Consider the following 18186-nt stretch of genomic DNA (forward strand, 5'->3'; position numbering starts at 1 on the left):
TCTCCACATCAACAAACCCAAGAAACAACTTCTTCCTCTTCTCCATGTACTTCTCCTGCAACTGCCTCACAATAAAAAGCGCGTCTGTCGTTCCTCTTCCTGGCATAAATCCAAACTGCATTTCGTCGATCTTCACTTTCTTCCTTATCCTCCTCTCCAACACCCTTTCCAATACCTTCATTCCATGCTCCAATAACTTTATCGCTCGGTATGAGCCACACTCTCGAGGGTCACCTTTCCCCTTGTATAGAGTCAACGTCGTCAACTAGATGGTATTCATAGAATATGTACCCTGCGCAGTAAACTTGGTGTGAGCCAACTCTTCCGTTTTTTTTCAGCGTTTTTTTTTTCTTTGATCCAATATGGCTACCAGAACACGTGAGAGATGACATCATAAATTTATATTCTCTAATATAATTGTTGCATAGATCACGCTCAAGAAACTTCAAACCGATCAGACTAAGCATTGTCCCTGTCTAATTATGACATATTTACGGCACCAATGACGTCATCGGTAACAACAACTATTCCCCATATGGAGTTCTTTACAATGAGCCACATTTCAATATTTTCCATGGAGCCGTTTTGGAGATATTGAGGTGTAACGTTTTTCGGTTTTTTCAAGATGGCACCTGTACCACATGACCTGTGACGTCAGGATTATCATGAAAATATTCTGCAGGAGGAGGCACTCCTATGGTGAAAATTTCGTGTCAATCAGACCAATAGTTGCTTGAAATTTTAAAAATAATGATCAGATAAGTGTTGTATTTGTCGAATTATGACGTCATTACAAAGGCACTGATGACATCATTAACATGCCTTATTTCCCATGCGGAGTAGTTGACAATGAGCCAGGTCTCAATTTTTTCCATGGAGTGGTTTTAGAGATAGAGGTGTGAAGTTTTTCCAAGATGGCGCCTGTACCACATGGCCTATGACGTCATAATAATCATTAAAATATTCTGCAGGAGGAGGCCCTCCTATGGTGAAATTTTCATGTCAATCGGACCAAGATTGCAGAGAAAAAAAAATTCATACTGATCTAAACAATCATTGTACTTCTCGAATTATGACGTCATAATTAAGGTACTGCTGACATAATCGTTAACATATCTTATTTCTCAAGGGGAGTACTTTGCAATAAGCCATGTTTAAATTTTTTCCATGGAGCAGTTTCGGTGATATAGAGGTGCAACTTTTTTCGATTTTCCAAGATGGTGCTTGTACCACGTGACTTAGGACGTCATAATTATCATTTTAAAAATTATACAGGAGTCGCTCATATTCTGAAAATTTCGTGTCAATCGGACCAACGGTTGCCGAGAAAATGAATTTTAAAATGCAGACGCGCCACACGTACGGACGCAACCGAATGCTTAACCCTGCCTTTTGCTTTGCGGGCGCAGGGTAATAAACCATCCAAACACAGCAGATGATAAACATCACACAAAATACACCGTGCAAACACGTCCTGGCGAGGGTCTGCAATCTCTGATTGCTCTTTCTTGTTGAATATGCAACGATTGCCATGCGCTCCTGTTCCGGTTATCTCTTTATTACTTGAGTATGTGGGGAGGGTAGGGGGTTGAGTTAGGGAAGTAGAGATTGAACAAAACAGGGGAGAAGTGATAGTTGGGGTAAAGGTGGCTAGAGGAATGGGGATGGGGAAGGGGTAATGAGGGAGGGAGGGGGGGATGGGGAAGGGGTAATGACGGAGGGAGGGGGGGATGGGGAAGGGGTAATGAGGGAGGGAGGGAGGGATGAAAAAGTCATAAATAGTTGACTTCCGCTATGAAATCATACCAAGTAATGATATGTTTTACTAATGGTTTGAATGAATGAATGAATGAATGATCGTTTTAAGGCCATTTTCCCCCGCTAGAGCGGGGGTTAGCCTTGCGGGCCCCATGACAATCATGGTTCCCTGTTTGAGGCAATGTTTTTATGGCCGGATGCCCTTCCCGACACCAACCCTTGGTCACGCTTTTTCGATGCGCAGGGATACGGTGTACCTATTCTAAATCGGGGTACACACCGTGATCATTCATCCCAGCAAGCTGGTACTCAATTTGCCGACCTCGGAAGGATGACAGGCTGAGTCAACCCCCCGGGCGTTAATTCAGCGATCGACTGGGATTCGAACCCAGGATCCCAAGCCGGCACCCTAACCGCTAAGCCAACACCAGGCTAAATCGTTGGTTTATTATGGTTTATTGTATGAAAATTAATCTGTTACTTGTGCAGGAAACCAGATGCGGCGAAGAAGGTTCCAGTGAGGTGAGGCATGCTGGAGAAATGTCAGGCAGAGTGATGGGGGTGAAAGGTCACGAGTCCAATTCTGTACCAGGTGATGAAGTGAATGGACAAGATGAGGTCCCATGTCGTGCGGAAGAGGTAAGTTGTTCATCATGTAATCTCACTCTGCATTCCCATACAAGATGGCACATACTGGTCTTTCTGTGCTATTTCTATCTTCATTCAGAATTATATAGCAATCTTTACAGCCATCGCAAACATTTAAATAATAATAAATGGGCAAAGCGGCCTTGGAGGACCCAATTGGGGTTAGGGGAGAAGATATGAGGACCCGGCAGAGGGGGGAAAGGAGGACCCGGCAGAGGGGGGAAAGGAGGACCCGGCAGAGTGGGGAAAGGAGGACCCGGCAGAGGGGGGAAAGGAGGACCCGGCAGAGGGGGGGGGTGGAGGAGGACCCGGCAGAGGGGGGAAAGGAGGACCCGGCAGAGGGGGGAAAGGAGGACCCGGCAGAGGGGGGAAAGGAGGACCCGGCAGAGGGGGGAAAGGAGGACCCGGCAGAGGGGGGAAAGGAGAACCCGGCAGAGTGGGGAAAGGAGGACCCGGCAGAGGGGGGAAAGGAGGACCCGGCAGAGGGGGGAAAGGAGGACCCGGCAGAGGGGCGAAAGGAGGACCCGGCGGAGCGCAGGGAACCCAACACCGGTGGGATGGGGAGTAATAATTTTGCGTAGCTATTTTGTGACTTAACTACTTCTTCCACTCAGATCTTCAGTTTGTCTCTGTTACATTGATGATAATTGTTTTCCAACGCGATGTTTCACCTGTAGCGCGTTTAATGCATTAAACTTGTTTTGGATTACGATTTCACTTCAACATCGCTCATAAGAGCTCACGGTGCCAAGCTGCAATAAAGACGGCTACAAACACCATCGCAGGTGCACTTCGTATTATGACAGCTCATTTGTGTCACTAAAAACTGGAACGGCACTCTTCGACATCGCGACGTCGACCAATATATACCTCCACCCATATTATTACATCGTCATACATACTTGTACCCAGTTTGATTTAAATCCCCAGATGTTCTCAAGACTCACATTTTTACCTGATATGACCTCTGGCTTTTGACCTTTGATGCAGAAATCTAATGAGTTCATCTTTTCATCATAATTTTCAGGTTGTCCGTCCATCCTGTCCGTGATAGGTTTTCGTTACCGCAATAACTTGAGAACTTGGTGCAGTTAGTCAAACTTGGTGCAGGTATGTATAATGATGTAAAGATTAACTGATTAGATTTTGGGGTCCCGAGTTCAAAGGTCAGAAGTTATGTCAGGTAAAAATGTGGTAACTTGTGAACAGCTGAAGGGATTTAAATCAGACTTGGCACAAGTATTATAATGATGTAATAATGTGGGCGGAGGCATATCATTTGACGTCTTGACGTTAAAGAGTATTGTTCTAGTTATCTCTATCGCAGTTAAGGTTGCACCCAACTAAGCCCCCCCCCCCTCAACACCACAATTAAAAGATCCACAGACACAGGAATTTTTTTTTGATGCGATTATGATTTTAAAGTAATAAACAAAGAACTGAACATGGTTTTTAATCCTAATCATTTTTTGAGGTGTTACAATTTAAAAAAGAAACGCATTGTGTTCTGCCCCTAAAAATCACGATGGTCATGAAGTCATCTGCGTGACGTAATCACAGGCAAGGTCGTCTCAGCACGCAGCGGATAATGGCCGCACGACTCACTTCAGGCTCGTCAGAAAGTGGATTGATGAACATTTTTCGAATCGAGAATCCTCTAATAGTTAAAATCATAATAAAAACTACCCGCAGCAAAACTATCCTTGAGATCGTGGGTAATCAAATCGTCATTTTTGGGGGGGATGGGGGGGCGGGGCCAATCGGGTGTAAAAGGACACCAAAAGCATTAATATCTTCCTTCCAAGAAATTTATTCAAAAAAAGAACAATGATCAAGTGTTAAGTGAAACCATATCTTTTAATTAAACCAAGCATGATTTTCTGTGTATTTGGCCCTTTAAGGACCCGCACGATCCATCCAACTCTCAATCACACCTGCGTACGTTTAGAGCCTGTTTACACACATGGAGCTGGATATTGTAGCATATTTTAAATTAGTTTACCTTCACCTGGTGAAGCCTGGTGTTGGCTTAGCGGTTAGGGTGCCGGCTTGGGATCCGAGGATCCTGAGTTCGAATCCCGGTCGATCGCTAAATTAACGCCAGGGGGGTTGACTCAGCCTGTCATCCTTCCGAGGTCGGCAAATTGAGTACCAGCTTGCTGGGATGAATGATCCCGGTGTGTACCCCGGCTTAGAATAGGTACACCGTGTCCCTGCGCATGGAAAGAGGCGACCAAGGGTTGGCGTCAGGAAGGGCATCCGGCCATAAAAACTGCCTCAAAAAGGGAACCATGAGGTCATGGGGACCACAGGGAAAAATGGCCTCAAAACGATCATTCATTCATTTTTCATTCACCGGTACAATTTTGCTCGTTAGGAGCCTTGACGGACTGTTCTGCCTTCTGGCATTCCAAATGACAAACCGCATGTCTGTAATGGCGTACACGTATAGTCAGCTGGAAGTCAAATCAATTACTCCCTCCCCTCCAACTCCTTCCCCTTTATGGTATGTAGCAGTATCCTAATGTGCCCTTGAATCTCTTTTGAAGGCCATGGACGGTGATTCCCTCTGTGGAATGAAGTGCCTCGTCCCTTATCGGAATTCTCGAGGAGTTCTGCAGTACCACCGTGCAATGGTTTCTGGGCCAGCAAAAGGTCCCGAAGAAGTCGATGCTGTATGCGTGCTCTTCCTCTTCCCTACTGATCGTTCACTGAAACCCTGCAATTTCTATCTACAAGGCCGCTGTCGATTTGACGAATGCTGCCGGTGAGCACGTTTTTTTTTGTTGTTGTTTTTGGATACAATATCGAGGCTCATGTAAAAGCTCACATTAATCACAAAAAACATAAACGGACACAAAGAAAAACATATAATGAAGGGAGCGGGAAGGGCGGGAGGCTTGGCGGGAGGGGGCAGGGGAAGGGAGGGGTCGGAGAGGTAAAAACAAATGGACCCTTCTAGGACCTCAAGGAAATAAGTCGGTATTTCAAAAAAGTGGATCTGGGGTGAATTAACGGGGGTAGAAAAGATCAAGATTTTGGATGGGGGAAGATAAGAGATGGTGGTGAACACCTGTTTTGAAGACCTGGAGGGAGGAATGGGATTGAAGAGAGTGAGGGAGTTTGTTCCAGAGGCGGGAGAAAAGAGGAATGAAAGAGTGAAGGTGAGCAGAGAGTCTTGCTTTGGCAGTTTCACCAGAAGAGGGTTGCAGGCAGATCTTGTGCGACCTGAAGGAATATTTGGGGAACAGAACACAGACAGAGCTGGGGGAGAAAGGCCGGAGAGGAGTCGGTAGAAGACAGAAAGACCACCAACCTGCCTGCAGTGAGTGAGTGAAAGGCCCTCAGAGTTAGCTTCATCGCGAGAGAGTCCAATGATTCTGAAAGCTTTGGTTTCAACAGCGTGAAGCCGAGCTAGGTGTGAGGCAGGAGCACCGGCCCAGAGGGGAGAGCAGTATTCCATTGAGCTATGGACAAAAGCCTTGTATGTATTGAGGAGCTCAGGTGTGCCAAGGAAGGACCTCGCATGATGGAGGATGCCCAGTCAGCGACTGGATTGGGAGGCCAGCTTGGAAATGTGGTTTTCCCAGGAAAGATCATGGCAGATAGTAAGACCCAAAAGCTTGAGTGACAACTTCTTGGAGAGGATTGTTGAGAAAGTAGATGGGAGGGTTTTCCAGTCGGTCTTTTCAGAGAGACATAGTAAGAGTGTAAGATTTGTCAAGATTAAAAGACATGTTCCACTTGTTTGACCAGGCTGTGATTTTGTCCAGGTCTGCAGAGAGTGAGGAGGCTGCTGCCTGTCGATCTGAGGGTTGAGATATGGAACGGCAGAGAGTGGAGTCATCAGCAAAGAGATAGAGAGAATTCTCCAGAGAGTCAGAGAGATCATTGATACAACAACAACAACAACAACAGGCATTTTAAGGCCATTTTACCTGCTAGAGCGGGGTTGAGCCTTGCGGTCCCCATGAAAATCTTCTCCATTTTCCCCTATTTTCTGCATCTCCCCTTGTTAACCCCCTTGCCCGCATTTCTTCTTCCATCACATTTAGCCAAGTCTTTCTCGGTCTTCCCCGTCCTCTACTACCTTCTACATTCATTTCCATCGCTCTTCTCAACCAGTCACTTTCATCCTTCCTCAACACATGACCCAACCATCTCAACCTGTTTCTCTTCACAGCATCCATCACAGGCTCTATTCCCATCATCTTTCGCAATTCATAATTTGTCTTCCTCTCTCTCAACGATACTCCACACATCCACCGAACCATTCGCATTTCCACTCTTTCCAGCCTTCGTTGCTGCTCTACGTTCATTCCCCATGTCTCACTCTCATAAATCATAACACTTCTCACACATGCAGCATACACCTTTCCCTTCAGCTTCAACGACACTCCCCTCCTCATCAGCACGCCACTCAGTTCCCGAAACTTCTTCCATGCACATCTCACTCTCGCAACCATTACCGAGTCTGATCCACCTTCTCCATTCAGCATGTCTCCTATGTAGCAAAATGTTTTCACACGTTCCAGCTTCACATAGTCTCCAAGATCCAACTCAACATTTCCACCATCTGCAGCTCCCTCTGTGCACTTGCCATCACCTTCGTCTTTCCGATATTCACCTACAGACCTTTTGCCTCCATACATTCCTTCCACTTGTTCATCTTCTCCTTCAGTTCATCCATACTCTCCCCAATAAACACCAGATCATCTGCATACAACAACTCCCAAGGTAAACCCTCCTTTACATTCCGAGCCAGCACCTCCATCACAGCTACAAATAGTAGTGGACTTAGTACCGACTCCTGATGCACTCCCACCTTCACCTCAAACTCATCACTGTTCCCGTCCACAACGATTTGTCCCACTTCATCCTTCAAGCAACTCACCCCCATCACATCACACCTCTCTTTCGCTATCTGCTTTGCAATCCTGAATACTACTCTCTGACCCTCTTCCGAATCCAAGCGTTCTCCGAACATTTTCCTAAATGCCTCCTGCGCCTTTGCTACCTCTTTCGTTGCAGCCTTCTTGGCTGCCTTATAACTTTCATGCTCTGCCTTTTCTGCCCCCGTACCCTTTGCCTTCTGCCACTCCTTGAACTTCTTCCTCTTCTCGTCAATCCTCTTTCCAACTTCATCATCCCACCACCATGTTTCCGAGTGCCTCGGTGGTCCTTTGGTCCATCCACATACCTCACCAACGGCTCCCAACAGACTATCTTTTATTGACTTCCAACCACTTTCAAGCTCAACCACATCATCCTCTGCCATACTCAGCCTCTCTTTTAATGCCTCCCTGACTGTCACCTCTTTCAACCTCCACACCTTCATTCTCGGTTGGTACTTTATCGGCCGAGCTCTCCTCGCACCTTTCACCCTTATGTCGCAGACAACCAAGTGGTGCTGTGAAACAGCCTCCTCCACCGGGATCACCTTTGTGTCCTGGAGGTGCCCCCTATCTTGCCTACGCACCATCAGGTAGTCAATGGTTGTGGTCGACCCACCTGACGTGTATGTAACAAGCTTATTATCCTCTTTCTGGAACTGAGTATTACAAATCAACAAATCAACTCCATCAGCAAACTCCAAAATCCTTTCACCTTCTCCATTCCTCACACCATATCTGTAACCCCCATGAACTCCCTCAAAACCATCCATACTCCTTCCCACATGTCCATTTAGGTCTCCTCCTACCACAACAACTTCCTCATCTTTCACGTTTTCCATCAGCTTCTCTATTGCACACCAGAACTTGTCCTTCTCTTCATCGCTCCGACCAACCTGCGGAGCATATCCCAAGATGACGTTCACCAAGAGCTTTCCAATCATCATTTTCACCATCATCAACCTTTCACTCACTCTCGTCACACTCACCACACTGTCTACAAACTCCTCAGAAAACAGGACACCAACACCATTCACACCTTCTGGGCACCCTTGCCACGCAAACTTGTATTTCTGTCTCTGCCTACCCTTCACCATTCTCACACCACTTCCCTTCCATCTCGTCTCCTGCACCCAACATATGTCTACTCTTCTTCTAACCAATACTTCCACCACTTCTCCTGATCTCCCTGTCATTGTCCCTACATTCCATGTCCCAAACCTCAGAAACCGATCTCCACGTCGGGCATCAGACGTTTCGTCGTCATAAATGGAGTGATTTCCACCCTTGCTTCGATCGGGTTCCCCACCTTGAGTTTTGACGAGAGGGAGTGAGGTCCCCCACGGGGTACTTCGGGCTGTACCCTGCCCATATGTAGTTGTAATTGTCGTGGTTCCCTTGTTGAGGCAATTTTTTATGGCTGGATGCCATTCCTGACGCCAACCCTTTTAGTCGCCTCTTACGACATGCAGGGATACGGTGTACCTATTCTAAACCGTGGTACACACTGGTATTACACAATCCACACACCCCCTATAGATTTATTTAAATCTTTAGGAGAGGTCATTGATGAAGACCAGAAAAAGCACAGGGCCCAGAACACTGCCTTGGGGAACTCCAGCCTGAACAGGAAGGGGAGATGATAGAATTCCATTCAGGGCCACACGTTGACTACGACTAGAGAGGAAGTCCGCAATCAATGCATGGAGATTTCCATGGATACAATAGGAGGAGAGTTTGGTGAGCAGAGCGGGGTGCCAGACCGTATCGAAGGCAGTTTCCATGGAATTCCACGTTTTTCACTGTACTTCAGAGAGGTCTTAAAATCCATGTTGATAAAAAATATGCGTTAGTTTGGGTGGGTCAGGTGAATGATCCGAGTTTCTGATGTTTCATTCGTAAGAAAGTTCTGATATATTTTAACATATTTCACTTGTCTCCTCCATCCTCTAACTGTCTAACATCTCCTACAGCGAACTATCCTTACCATCTTCAAACTTTTCCCCGACACTCCAATTCTCAATTAATTTCTTAACTCTGCCTCCCCCTTCCCCTAATGTACAACAATGTTAATCATACTATATATTGTGTATGTTGTGTTGTGTTTGACATGTATGCACTCCTAAACCACTCAACGGAATGAGTTGAAATTTGTTGGTTGTACTTTGACATGTGACGTCACTGCACTGTCAATGGCAGGAGGTGATGGAGGGAGGGGAGATGAGAGACCACAAATTTATTTGACGCCAGGTCCCCGAAAGGTTAATCTGGCCCTGTTTAGTGATTTTATTCAGGGGAGTGTATGGCAACGTTCTACTAAGCTTGGATGGTCACCCCATCTTGTGTTTTTACTTTTATGTTGAAGTGTTGAATTATCATAAGAAGCAGATGATTTATCATTCAAGTTAATGCACTGCTGCACCGCTGGACAGAATGACTTGAAAACTGGATGCTATCACAAAAAAAACTTTCGGAAGTTGTACAAATCGTTCAAAATATGGCATTTCTCTTTTATACAAGTAGTGTAGCGGTTGCCGCTGAACATACACAATCGCCTTACACCTGCCGAGGACGCAACCACGGAGCGATCGCTGTGCCGGGCTCGCCCAGACCGCCCGGAGACGCTCAGTCTCGCCTTTCCCGGGCATGCCCGGACTCGCCTTTCCCGGGCTCGCCCGGCCCGTCCGGCGACACCCAGTCTCGCCGTTCCTGGGCATGTCCAGGCACGCCCGGCCCGTCCGGCGACACCCAGTCTCGCCGTTCCCGGGCTTGTCCAGACTCGACCAGGTCTCCCGGACACGCCCAGTCGCGCCTTTTAAGGGCAAATGCTCCGGCATGAGATATTCGCGTGCTTGTATATAATGCTGCCCGATAAACGGGCTTTTCAGTTTACCCGAGTTGATTTGATGGAATAAAGAAACTCGGACGAATTCCAGCTTTTTGTCACGTCCATTCTTTCGATTCGAGTTGGAGCACAGCTCCTTCATTGGTGACCTACCGACATGGACACGGCAGTTGCCCTCAAACTGCCTACCTTCTGGGAGGCTCACGCGGTGGTTTGGTTCACCCAGGCAGACTCCCAGTTCGCCCTGCGAGGCATCACCGCCGACGACACCCGCTTCCATCATGTGGTAGCAGCACTCGGCTCAGCCACCGCGGCCCGTGCCCTCAGCCTCCTCCAGCACCCGCCACCCGCTGACAAGTACGGTGCGATCAAAAAGCTCCTCCTCGACGCTTTCGCCCTCTCATCGGCGGAACGCGCACGGCGCCTGCTCGACCTGCCCGAGCTCGGCGACACGTGCCCGTCCGAGCGAATGGATTACATGCTCTCGTTGCTCGGGGAGCATGCCTCGGATTTTCTTTTTCAAGAGCTGTTCCTCCGTCAGCTGCCTAGCCAGGTACGCCTCGCCCTGGCAAGCACGCAGATCACGGATCCCCGCGCCCTTGCCAGGGAAGCCGACAAGATCTCCTCGGGAGGCCAACGCATCGGGGCAGCGACCTGGAGCCCGCCACCGTCCAAAGCAATGCCCATGGCGCCCGAGCACCTGGCACGGTCGGCGGCCGAACTGCCGGCGCAATTGGCGGCCGCTACGCCGCGCCGACCGCCTCCAACACGACGACCGGGGCCTCCACCTGACCAGGCGTGGTGTTACTACCATGCCAGGTTCGGACAAAAGGCCCGGACATGCCGACCCCCGTGCACTTTCGGCAAGTCGGGAAACGGCCGGGCCGGCGTTCATTACCAGATATGAGCGCCGGCCACACGGGCAACTTACTTTTTATCAGGGACAAAGCGTCCGGACGGCGCTTCCTGTGTGACACCGGCGCCCAACTGAGCGTCATACCCGCCTCCGATCAGGACAGGCAGTCCGCGGTTTGCGGCCCCTCCTTGGTGGCGGCCAACGGATCGGCCATCCGCACCTTCGGCCCGCGCAACATCACCCTCTGCTTCGGCAGCCAGCGCTTTCATTGGACTTTTGTGACCGCAAGCGTGCCCATGGCTCTGCTGGGCGCCGACTTCCTCTGCACACACGGGCTGCTGGTTGACGTCAAACGGCGTCGCCTCGTCAACACCGAGACCTTCAGCTCCCTGGCATGCACGTTGAGCAGCTCCGCGCCGACCGAGCTAGCATGCGCCCTCCCGGCGGCGAACGAGTTTGCTCGCCTGCTCGCGGAGTTCCCGGCCCTCACGCGGCCGACGTTTTCGGCCGTCGTGGTACGACATGGTATCGAGCACCACATACCAACCACGGGCCCGCCGGTCTACGCCAGAGCCCGCCGCCTCGACCCAGCCAAGCTCGCCGTGGCCAAAGCAGAGTTCGACGCTTTGGAACACCTCAGCATCGTGCGGCGCTCCGATAGCGCGTGGGACTTGCCGAACACATCGTACCGAAGCCGGGGGGCGGCTGGCACCCATGTGGCGACTACCGCCGCCTTAACGACGTTACCACCCCCGACAGGTATCTGATCCCGCACATTCAAGACTTCTCCGCCCGTTTGGCAGGACGGGTCATTTTTTCGAAGATCGATTTGATACGGGGATACCACCAGGTACCTGTCAGGCCGGCCTACGTCCCAAAAACGGCCGTCATCACGCCGTTCGGCTTATTCGAATTCCTTCGAATGCCATTCGGCGTCAAGAACGCGGCTCAGGCATTCCAGCGCTTGATGGACGGCGTGCTGCGCGACCTGCCGTTCCTCTTCGTCTACCTGGACGACATCCTCGTCGCCAGCACGTCCCGGGCCGAGCACCTCCTCCACCTCCGAACACTGTTCGGGTGCCTCAGCGAGCACGGCCTAATCGTCAACCCGGCCAAATGCCACTTCGGCACGATGGCCGTTGATTTTTTGGGCCACCACATCACCAAGAACGGGGCCGTGCCGCTGCCTACCAAGGTCGAGGCCATCACCGCGTTTTCGCGTTCCCGCTCCATCAAGGCCCTGCAGGAGTTCCTCGGAATGGTGAATTTCTATCACCGCTTCGTGCCCCGTGCTGCTCAGCTCATGCGGCCCCTCTACGAAGCCCTCCGGGGCAAGCCGGCCAAACACGACGTCGTCTGGTCCGAAGCCATGGACGCGGCATTTACAAGCTCAAAGCGGGCCCTCGCCGACGCAACACTGCTCGCTCACCCGGTGCTCAACGCTCCCATCGCCCTCACCACGGATGCCTCTGACTACGCGGTGGGCGCTGTACATGAGCAATGGGTGAACAGGGTTTGGCAGCCACTCGCTTTTTTCAGCCGGCAACTCCGGCCGAACGAGCTCAAATTTAGCACGTTTGACCGCGAGCTCCTCGGTCTACACCTGGCCGTTCGCCATTTCCGCCACCTCCTGGAGGGCCGACCCTTCACGGCTTTCGTCGACCACAAGCCGTTGGTTTACGCAATGGCCAAAGTCACGGAGCCGTGGTCGGCCCGTCAGCAGCGCCACCTCTTCGCCGTGTCAGAGTTTACCACGGACATCCGGCATGTCGCCGGCAAAGACAACGCCATGGCCGACTGTCTTTCTCGGGCCAGCGCGAACGCGGTCCACCTCGGCATGGACTTCGCGCTTATGGCGGCTGACCAGACCACCGACACCACGGTGCAAGCCCTCTGGGCGGCGGACACGGGCCTCCGCCTGGCCGACGTCCCCTTCGCGGACACTGTCCTGCTCTGCGAAGTCTCCCAAGGCCAGCCTCGCCCCATCGTGCCCATTACCTGGCAACGCCGCATCTTCGCCTCCCTCCACGGCCTTTCCCACCCGGGCCGGAAAGCTTCCCAGAAGCTGGTGTCGGCGCGATTCGTCTGGCACGGCCTTCGACGGGATGTCCGCGATTGGACCAGCACCTGCACGGCCTGCCAACAAGCCAAGGTCCACCGACACACCCAGGCCCCGCTGGCACCTTTCACCGTGCCAGAACGGCGTTTCGACCACGTCAACGTGGACCTGGTGGGCCCCCTCCCCCCATCACGGGGTTTCACACACCTGCTCACCATGGTGGACAGGACCACCAGGTGGCCGGAGGCCGTTCCCCTCGTCTCCACCACCACCGCCGACGTGGCGCAGGCTTTCATCGCCACCTGGGTCGCCCGTTTCGGCGCACCGGCGGACATCTCTTCGGACCGCGGGCCGCAGTTCACCTCCAAGCTGTGGGGTGCGGTCAACCGCAACCTGGGGGTCAGGCTCCACCGTACCACGGCCTACCACCCCCAAGCCAACGGGTTGTGCGAGCGGTTCCACCGTTCCATGAAGGCCGCGCTCATGGCCGGCCTTCAGGACGGCGGCTGGACCGACCGGCTACCGTGGGTCCTTTTGGGCCTCCGCACGGCCCCCAAGGAGGACCTCCGGGCGTCCACCGCCAAGCTGGTGTACGGCCAGCCGCTACACGTCCCGGGCGAATTCGTGCCCGACGCTACCAGTCCCTGGTCCGCAGCTCGCCAGCGCTCGGACCTCCAGGAAACCGCCCGACGGTTTGCCCCCATGCCAACGTCCCACCACGGTAACCCCCAGTCCTACGTCCCCCCAGCGCTTCGCACAGCGGAGTACGTTTTTGTGCGTCATGCATGACGCACACTGGAGGCCACTCAGGCCGCCGTACGACGGACCCTTCCGGGTCCTGCGACGGGACGACAAGTCCTTCGTCATCGACGTCGGCGGCAGGTCGGACCGGATTTCGGTGGACCGCCTCAAGCCGGCACACGTGGACATCGACCAACCACCTCGGTTGGCCCTTCCTCTGCGGCGAGGCCACCGCCCGTCCACGGTGCCTCCCGCTCGACCACCCACCCCCCCACGACCCTCCAGGGGTCACTTCGGCCGGGTCATCAGGACCCCCCTTAAATTGACCCTGCCGGTGCAAGTCGATTCTGGGGGGTTGTATGTAGTTGTATGTAGTATGTAGTTGTAGGTTGTATGTAGGTTGTATGTAGCGGTTGCCGCTGAACATACACAATCGCCTTTCACCTGCCGAGGACGCAACCACGGAGCGATCGCTGTGCCGGGCTCGCCCAGACAGCCCGGAGACGCTCAGTCTCGCCTTTCCCGGGCATGCCCGGACTCACCTTTCCCGGGCTCGCCCGGCCCGTCCGGCGACACCCAGTCTCGCCGTTCCCGGGCATGTCCAGGCACGCCCGGCCCGTCCGGTGGCACCCAGTCTCACCGTTCCCAGGCATGTCCAGACTCGCCCAGGTCTCCCGGACACGCCCAGTCGTGCCTTTTAAGGGCAAACGCTCCGGCATGAGATATTCGAGTGCTTGTATATAATGCTGCCCGATAAACGGGCTTTTCAGTTTACCCGAGTTGATTTGATGGAATAAAGAAACTCGGACGAATTCCAGCTTTTTGTCGCGTCCATTCTTTCGATTCGAGTTGGAGCACAGCTCCTTCAGTAGTATATAGTCTGCCTGCCAAGGGCCAAAAAAAGGCCTAAAAAAACGTTTTGATAGCATTGTTTTGTTAATGGCAGCCATCCAAGCTTAAAATGTTCCTTGGGGTGTGTCAATCATCAGCTGGGCCTGGGGGGATGCTGTGCTGGATTTTTACATTTAAGGCCATTTAGGGGTCAAAGGTCACCCAGGGTGCTTATTTTGGAAGTAGTACCATATTGGTGCAGATTTAACGAGCATAAATAGGCCTAAAACTGTGCTATATCATAGATAGATAGATGTCTATAAAAGGTATTTTGTTTAAAAAGAAATAAAAAACAAATTTGGCTCAAAGGTCAAGTGTCAAAGATCACAGCCCAATGGTCAAATGTCAAATATGAGATATTTCACTAAAAACTAGTGATTACTTGAATTTTTGTTTTTCAAACGACTCAATTTCACTCATTTTACTTCGTATTGAGAATAAAAATTATACAAAAAAATTTTTCGATGTTTTTTTGGAAATTATTTGTTTTAACCTTTCAAAGACCATGCCACCTGGAATGTATTTTCAAAATAGCACTTGTGTATTCTCTCAGTACCAGTGCATACTCAGTTATATGAAGATATTCCACAGTTCATCATCGAATTAACTAAAAATAAATGAATAAACTGCCACTACTATTAAAAATAAGCTCTATGTATAGCCATTGACCCCTAAATTACCTTAAACACAAACATCCAGCTTGGCATCCCCCCAGGTGATGATCGTCACACCCCAAGGAACATTTTAAGCATGGATGCTGGCCATTAACAAAACAATGCCATCAAAACCTTTTTTGGGGGGAGGGGGGGGGGCGCTGTCAGGCAGACTAATAATGAAAAGTATCGGCATAATAATCCCATCTGCATCAACATAATCCAAGGGATATCTCTATATATAAAGGAGTGTGTGTGTGTGTGTGTGTGTGTGTGTGTGTGTGTGTGTGTGTGTGTGTGTGTGTGTGTGTGTGTGTGTGTGTGTGTGTGTGTGTGTGTGTGTGTGTGTGTGTGTGTGTGTATATGTGTGTCTGTCTGGATGTCCGCTTATATCTCAAGAACTACACATCGGAGAAAAGTTTTAGACACAGATTCGGAATCAGCATAAAATCCTGGTGGTTTTTGGCTACGTTTTATTTTAATATCAATGGTTTAAAAAAACCGCGCCACCTGCAATTCCATGGTGGTTTGTGGCGGCGCTAGACGTTTGGGGTGTATTGCAATGGTTTGTCGGGTTTGGCTGTGGGTTCAGAATAGCTCCCATTTCCTCATGTTCTTCCACTTTTATTTTGATTCTTCTGTTACAACGCCTTCCTTATGTACCTTATATCCCCACGACGAGGCCTCTACATAATTTCATGCGGCAGAATTTCGTACATTTTTGAGTGAAAGAATTTAGACGAAGTTGTAGGGGGAAGAAGAGGCGCGGCCACTGTGGAGGGCCTCGATCTTGAGTGGAAATGGCGGGAATTGCGTTTGTATCGCAAAGTAAAGGATCTGCATTCATTTCTCAACTTTGCATTGGTGGATTGTTATACATCTGCATTATTTTTCATAAAAAAACTTTATGTTGAACTTGAAGGCTCCAAGCACGGACTATATATATAGCCCTCATTGAGGTAAAAATAAAAGTAAAAATCCTGCTATCGCTTGCCAAGCTAGCCGTTCCCCCCCCTCCTCCTCCCTCCCCCCCTCCCCTCTCCTCCTCCCCCTCCCTCCTCCCCTCCCTCCTCTTCTCCCCTCTCCTCCTCCCCTCCCTCCTCTTCTCCCCCTCCCCCCTCTTCTCCCCTCCCCCCCTCTTCCCCCCTCCCCACCCTCTCCTCCCCTCCCCACCCTCTCCTCCCCTCCCCCCCCGTTCCCCTCCCCTCCCCCCCGTTCCCCTCCCCCCCGTTCCCCTCCCTCCCCCCATTCCCCTCCCCTCCCCCCCCCCGTTCCCCACCCCCTCCCCGTTCCCCTCCCCTCCCCCCCCCTGTTCCCCTCCCCTCCCCCCCCCCGTTCCCCTCCCCTCCCCCCCGTTCCCCTCCCCCTCCCCCCTCCCGTTCCCCTCCCCTCCCCTTCCTCCTCCCCCCTTTCCCCCGCCCGGCAATGCCGGGTACTTCCCATGGCCAGCTGTACGTGGGCTGCTCGAGGGTTGGAAAACCAAGCAATCTTTATGTCTTGGCATCACGTAAGAAAACCAGAAATGTTGTACACCAAGAGGTTTTGAGAAATTGAAAATTGACAAAACGCCATGTAGGAAATGTACTGTGATATTGCTCTAAAATATACATGTTCTTTTCATCATATATTTGTATTATTCTTATTCAACCCGGGCGAAGCCCCCCCTCCCCCCTCCCCTCCCCCCTCTTCCTCCCCTCCCCCCTCCCCTCCCCCTCACCCCTCCCCCTCCCCCACTCCCTCCCCCTCCCCCTCCCCCCTCCCCCTCCCCCTTCCCCTCCACTCCCCCTCCCCCTCCCCATCCACTCCCCCCCTCCCCTCACCCCTCCCCCCTCACCTCCCCCTCCCCCTCCCCCTCCACTCCCCCCTCCCCTCATCCCTCCCCCCTCACCGTACCCCTCCCCCTCCCCCTCCCTCTCCCCACTCCCCTCTCCCCTCCCCTCACCCCCTCCCCCTCCCCTCCCCTCACCCCTCCCCCTCCCCTCCCCCCTCCCCCTCCCCCTCTCACCTCCTCCTCCCCCCCTCACCTCCCCTCCCCCCCTCCCCATCCCCCCTCACCTCCCCCCTCCCCCCTCCCCTTCCTCCTCCCCCCTCCCCCTTCCCCCTCCCCCCTCCCTCCTCCCCTCTCCCCCACTCCCTCCTCCCCTCTCCTCCTCCCCCTCCCTCCTCTCCTCTCCTCCTCCCCCTCCTCCTCTTCTCCCCTCCCCCCCTCTTCTCCCCTCCCCCCATCTTCTCCCCTCCCCCCCTCTTCTCCCCTCCCCCCCTCTTCTCCCCTCCCCACCCTCTCCTCCCCTCCCCCCCCCATTCCCTCCCCTCCCCCCCCCCCGTTCCCCTCCCCTCCCCTTCCTCCTCCCCTCCCTACCCTCTCCTCCCCTCCCCCCCCATTCCCCTCCCCTCCCCTCCCCCCGTTCCCCTCCCCTCCCCTTCCTCCTCCCCTCCTTCCCCCACCCGGCAATGCCGGGTACTTCCCATGGCCAGCTGTACGTGGGCTGCTCGAGGGTTGGAAAACCAAGCAATCTTTATGTCTTGGCATCAAGTAAGAAAACCAGAAATGTTGTACACCAAGAGGTTTTGAGAAATTGAAAATTGACAAAACGCCATGTAGGAAATGTACTGTGATATTGCTCTAAAATATACATGTTCTTTTCATCATATATTTGTATTATTCTTATTCAACCCGGGCGAAGCCCCCCCTCCCCCCTCTTCCTCCCCTCCCCCCTCCCCTCCCCCTCACCCCTCCCCCTCCCCCACTCCCTCCCCCTCCCCCCTCCCCCTCCCCCTTCCCCTCCACTCCCCCTCCCCCTCCCCATCCACTTCCCCCCTCCCCTCACCCCTCCCCCTCCCTC

The 18186-nt window shown here is 52.3% G+C and overlaps 1 protein-coding gene across 2 annotated transcripts in view; it reads left to right on the forward strand.

Annotated features, from left to right (window-relative positions):
* The window catches only part of ZGPAT (zinc finger CCCH-type and G-patch domain containing), a 51822-nt gene that overhangs the window by 3158 nt on the left and 30478 nt on the right, over nt 1-18186 (forward strand). For both annotated transcript variants that reach the window (XM_068116981.2, XM_068116980.2), the window contains exons 2-3: nt 2248-2397; nt 4956-5173. In XM_068116981.2, coding sequence (XP_067973082.2) covers nt 2248-2397; nt 4956-5173 — 368 coding nt within the window. The remainder of the gene's footprint in view (nt 1-2247; nt 2398-4955; nt 5174-18186) is intronic.

This window comes from Myxine glutinosa, chromosome 5, assembly GCF_964187855.1.
Source record: "Myxine glutinosa chromosome 5, kmMyxGlut1.1, whole genome shotgun sequence".
NCBI classification, from domain to species: domain Eukaryota; kingdom Metazoa; phylum Chordata; class Myxini; order Myxiniformes; family Myxinidae; genus Myxine; species Myxine glutinosa.